At 45.2% G+C, this 5,449-nt stretch overlaps 1 protein-coding gene across 1 annotated transcript in view; it reads left to right on the forward strand.

Moving 5' to 3' along the window:
- The first annotated feature begins 239 nt into the window (after positions 1 to 239).
- Positions 240 to 5,449, forward strand: part of ANKRD54 (ankyrin repeat domain 54) — a 41,222-nt gene continuing 36,012 nt past the window's right edge. Inside the window, exon 1 of the mRNA XM_006865198.1 lies at positions 240 to 629. Within this exon, the coding sequence (XP_006865260.1) occupies positions 305 to 629 (325 nt within the window). The 5' untranslated portion in view covers positions 240 to 304. The remainder of the gene's footprint in view (positions 630 to 5,449) is intronic.

Consider the following 5,449-nt stretch of genomic DNA (forward strand, 5'->3'; position numbering starts at 1 on the left):
AAAATTTTTAGTGGTTTTACCATCTGTCAGTCATGCTGCCGAAATCACTGTCCAATCATCTTACTCGCACTTTGACCTACCTGCCCGATTGGCTGGCTAGGTTTACTCTAGAAAGGTTTTTATTGGTCCAAAGCTTCACCAGCATCTGGGGCCCAGGCCCGCCCCCTGCTCCGTTGCCGTGGTTGCAGGCCCGGCCCCGCCTGCTCGCTCTCTGACAGCGAGACTTGGGGTGGAGGGAAGTGGGTCCGTTGGTCTGTCGGGAACGAGGCTCCAGCAGTCAGGACCGCGCGGCGGAGTAGTTGCCATGGCAGCCGCTGCGGGGGGCGCGGAGGATGAGCTGCGCTCCGACCGCTCGAGCTCCGAGGGCGAGTGCGCTGTGGCGCCGGAGCAGCTGACAGGCCCCGAGGGCCTCTTCTCCTTCGCCGACTTGGGGGCCGCGTTGGGCAGCAGCTCGAGCTTCCAGGGCCGGTCGTCGGATGGAGCCCAGTCCCCACTGCGCTACCTCCATGTCCTGTGGCAGCAGGACACCGAGCCCCGCGATGAGTTGTGTTGTAAGATTCCCGCCGGTCGGCTGAGGCGCGCCGCCAGGCCCCACCGACGGCTCGGGCCCACGGGCAAGGAAGTGCACGGTGAGTGCAGGCGGGCTTGGAGTCAGCGGGCCCCGAACCTGTCCCCAAAGGCTAGCACAGTGCCCAGGGCGACTCTGGAGGCTTCTTTCAACGATAATAATGACGATTATTGCTGCTAAAGGCCAGGAATGTGAACCAAACCAACCAGCCACCCCAGACTTCTCCCAATTGGTAATTCCCCCATAGAAAGTGCTCAGGACTTCAGGCGATACTTTGAGCTCATTCCAGTGGTAGAGTAGAAGTGCTCCGTACTTTTTTCCGGCTGTGATCATATGGGGGCAGATTGCCAGGACTTTCTTCAACGGAGCTCTTGGGTGACTCTGAAACCATCAATTTGGTGGTGGTGGTTATATACCATGGGGTCGGTTCCGACTCATAGTGAGCCTATACAGGGTTTCCAAGCCTGTAAATCTTTATGGGTCAGCAGTTCGAAACTACCAGCTGTTCCGCTGGAGAAAGATGAGGTTTTCTGCTCCGGTAAAGATTTACAGCCTCGGAAACCGCTATGAGCCGGAACCGACTCCATGGCACATAACAACAACAACAACAACAACAACAACAACAGATTTTATGGGAGCAGAAAGTCTCATCTTTCTTATGCGGAGCAGCTGGTAGTTTCGAACTGCTGACCTTGAGGTTAGCAGACCGATTCACAACCACTATGCTACCAGAGCTCCTTATCTGTTGTTGTTGTTGTTGTTGTTGTTGTTAAGTACCGTAGAGTCGGTTCCGACCCATAGGGACCCTGTACAGGGTTTCCGAGGATGTAAATCTTTACGGGAGTAGAAAGCCTCATCTTTCTCCCATGGAGCACCTGGTAGTTTCAAACCGCTGACCTTAAGGTTCGCAGCCCAATTCGTAACCACTACGCTACCAGGGCTCCTTTCTTAATCTTAGGGTTCTTGCTTCTCAGTCTCGAAAGGATTAGAAATGACAACATTAGCAGTTGAACAAAGTTTTATTTGCTGTTGATGGAAAGTGAGGTTGGAGACTGTGGGAGACCAGAATCTCACCAAAACTGGCACCCCGCCAGGTGGTTATTTATATATTTTTATTTATGCTAACATTAGGACTGTGTTTCTTAAGGGAAGGGGAGGATTTCCCCCCCAAAACTAGGAGGGGTTAAAGCAGAGCATGAGCTTGGTGTATTTGGGGATTCTAGCACATAACATGTTTCACAAGATGGAATCTGCATCAAGGGTGTCTGGAATTCTTGGCATCACTTATTATGGGATGGGATGGAGATCAGCCAGAGTGCACTGTTATCTTCATTCTTACAGTAACTTTGGCCTTAAGCTATGGGGTCTGGCTTTCTGTAAAACAGGTCTGGGAGCCAGGTGATCAGTTAACTTTGTTCAACACTATAATTATCTTTTCCAGGACATTAAGCAGGACACTAGACCTTGTGATCATCAATAAATATGTTTTTGCTTTATTTTTTCCTTAGAGCCTCCAGGTGTCCTTACTGATAACTGAATTTGTTACCAAACTCAAGGCGCCCTTAAGTCTGTGTAGGAATTGTTCAGCCTAGCTGGCTTCAAATCTATAGGGGCAGCTCATCGCTTAGGTGTTTTTGTCACGTGGGGTCCTTAAGTACTTGGTTTTGTGTGCTACTGGAGTTGATTCTGACTCAGAGATCTAGGCCATATGGTTTCCAATCTTTACGAAAAGGAGCCCTGGTGTCTCAGTAGGTTACGCGCTGGGCTGCTCCCTAAGCATTGGTGGTTTAAATCTACCAGCTGATCAGGGGGAGAGAGATGAAGTTCTCTGCTCCTGTAAAGACTTATATTGCTGGAAACCCTACATACAGGGTTACTATAAGTAGGAAAGAGTCAGTGACAGTGGTTTAGTCTTTACGGATTGCATACAGTACATGACAGGGAGCTGCCCGAAATTCAAGCCAGATTGAGAAGGGGACATGGAATGAGGAATATATTTACTGATAGATGGATCTTGGTTGAAAGTAAAGAGTACCAGAAAGATGTTTACTTGTGTTGTGTTGAACAAGTAAAAGCATGAGACTGTGTGGATCATAACAAATGATGGATAGCTTTGAGAAGACTGGGAATTCCAGAATACTGCATTGTGCCCTTGAACCTGTACATAGACCAACAGGCTTTGAACAGGACAGGGGATACTGTGTGGTTTAAAATTAGGAAAGGTGTGTAGCAGGGTTGTATACTTTCACCATACTTAATCTGTATGCTGAGCAAATAATCTGAGAAATGGTTTATATGAAGAAGAAGGTGGCATCCGGATTGGAGGAAGACTGATTAACAACCTGTGATATGCAGATGACACAACCTTTTTTGTTGAATGTGACGATTTAAAGTACTTACTGATGAAGATCAAAGACTTCAGTATGGATGACACTGCAATGTAAAGAAAACAAAACTCCTCATAACTGGATCAATACACAACATCGTGATAAACAGAGAAAAGATTGAAGTCAAGGATTTCATTTTACCTGGATCCATAATCCATGCTTATGGAAGCAGCTGTCAAGAACTCAGACGACATATATTAGACACTTCTACTGCAAAAGAATGGTTTAAAATCAAGAAAGGAGTGCTCCCGGGTTGTATTCTTTCACCATACTTAGTGTGTATGCTGAGCAAGTAATTTGAGAAACTGGATTATATGAAGAAGAATGTGGCACCAGGATTGGAGGGAGATTCATTAACAACCTAAATATGCAGATGATACAATCTCATTTCCTGAAAGTGAAGCGGAGTTAAAAGATCAAAGACCACCTTTGATTTTTACATTGCACCTCAATATAAAGAAAATAAGACTCTTCACCACTGGATCTATAAATAACATCATGATTAATGGAGAAAAGAATGCTGTTATCAAAGACTTCATTTGCTTGGATTTGCTATCAACACTCATGGAAGCAGCAGTCAAGAAATCTAGTGATATATTGCATTATCCAAACCTACTGCACAAGACCTCTTTAAAGTGTTCAAGAGCAAAGATGTCAGTTTGAGGATGAAGTCTGATCCAAGCCATAGTGTTTTCAATAGCTTCATATGCATGTGCAAGTTGGTCAATGAATAAGAAAGAATGTAGAAGAATTGATGCATTTAAGTTGTGGTGTTAGAGAAGAATATTAAAAGAACCGTAGACTGCCAGAAGAACAAACAAATCTGTGTTGGAAGAAATACAGCCAGAATGTTCCTTAGACTCAAGGGTGGCAAGTCTTCATCTCACATACTTTGGACATGTGGTTATCAGGAGAGACCCATCCCTGGAAAAGGACTTCAAGCTTTATAAAGTAGAGGGTCAAGCGAAAAACAGGAAGAACCCCAACAAGAAGGACTGACCTAGTGGCAGCAGCAATGGGCTCAAACATAACAATTGTGAAGATAGTGCAGGATAGGGCAGTGTGTCAGTCCATTGTGTGTAGGGTCGTAATGAGGCAGAACTGACAACTGTGGCACCTAACAACCATCTTTACAGAAGCAGACAGCCTCATCTTTCTCCCACCAAGCAGCTAATGGGTTTGAACCACTAACCTTTCCATTAGCAGCTGAGCTCCTCCAGTGCCTTAGGTGTTGGTTCGAGGGTACCAAAAGGCGTACTGGAGAACACTCTTGTTATCTGGAAGGGCAGGCCAGACCTTTAGCCAAGTTCTACCTAACTTTAAAAATCTTCCTGGGTTAAATTTCACTGTGGTGCCATAGGATAAGCACTCAACCTCAAGGTCGGTTTGAACTGCAAGATCGGTGGTTCAAAACTCACCAGCCATTCTTTGGAAACCCTATACAGGGTCACTATGAGTCAGAACCAACTCAGTGGCACTTAACAACAACAATGGTTAATGACTGCCCATATTTCTTCTGGACTCTTGGTGTGGTACTGTAGGATAAGCCCTGGACTGTAAACCACAAGGTCGGTGGTTCAAACCCACCAGCTGCTCCTTGGAAACCCTGAGCTGGGTTGCTGTGAGTTGGAACCAACTCCATGGCACTTAACAACAACAACCTAATTTAGGTATGAGACAAGCTGTCGATCCTCTCAGTTTTCTCGTCTCTGAAACAAGTACACCTGTCTTCAGGGATGTTTCAAACTCAGGTTATAAGTGCACTGCTGTTATCCATTATTGTGTGCGGAATACTGTTGGGTGCAACATGACCATTTCTGACTCTCAAAATTTACTATCTGACATTCAGATTGTTCCTGTTTTGTTGAAGAAGGAACCAAGGCTCAGAGAAATTGTGTTGCTTCAGTTCACATTGCTAGAAAGTAGCTGGGCTTTTATTAGAACACAGGTCAGCCAGACTCTAAACGCCTGCTGTGATAATATGTCTACCTTGATTGTCTTTTCCATTTTATAAATGACATGGAAATTGAAGGCCTAAAAGATTAGTTACGGGAACTTTTAAGAATGTTCTGAAGCTTTAATGAAAATTTGAAATCTCAGTATAAATCATAAAGTGTTATACAAATGTCAGAATTATTATTTATCTTAGGCAAGGCCCAAGTGCTTCCCCTTCTAATTCTTCCAAAACAAAGCATCTTAATGAACTTTTCATGAATCTGTTTCATTTATTTATTTGTTTTGCCTTCATCTTCACTCAAATTAATATGTGTCTACATTGGAGTCCTGGTGTGGCACTGCGGGTTAATGTGCTGGACTGCAAAGTCAGTTTGAACCACAATGTCTTGGCAGTTCAAGCTCACCAGCCACTCCTCGGAAACCCTGTACAGAGTCACTATGGGTCAGAACCGACTTGACTGCACTTAACAACAACAACCCTGGAGTCCTGGTGTGGTGCTGTGGGTTACTGTGCCGAACTGCAAGCTTGTTGTGAACC

This window comes from Chrysochloris asiatica, unplaced genomic scaffold (assembly GCF_000296735.1).
Source record: "Chrysochloris asiatica unplaced genomic scaffold, ChrAsi1.0 scaffold00076, whole genome shotgun sequence".
Lineage (NCBI taxonomy): Eukaryota > Metazoa > Chordata > Mammalia > Afrosoricida > Chrysochloridae > Chrysochloris > Chrysochloris asiatica.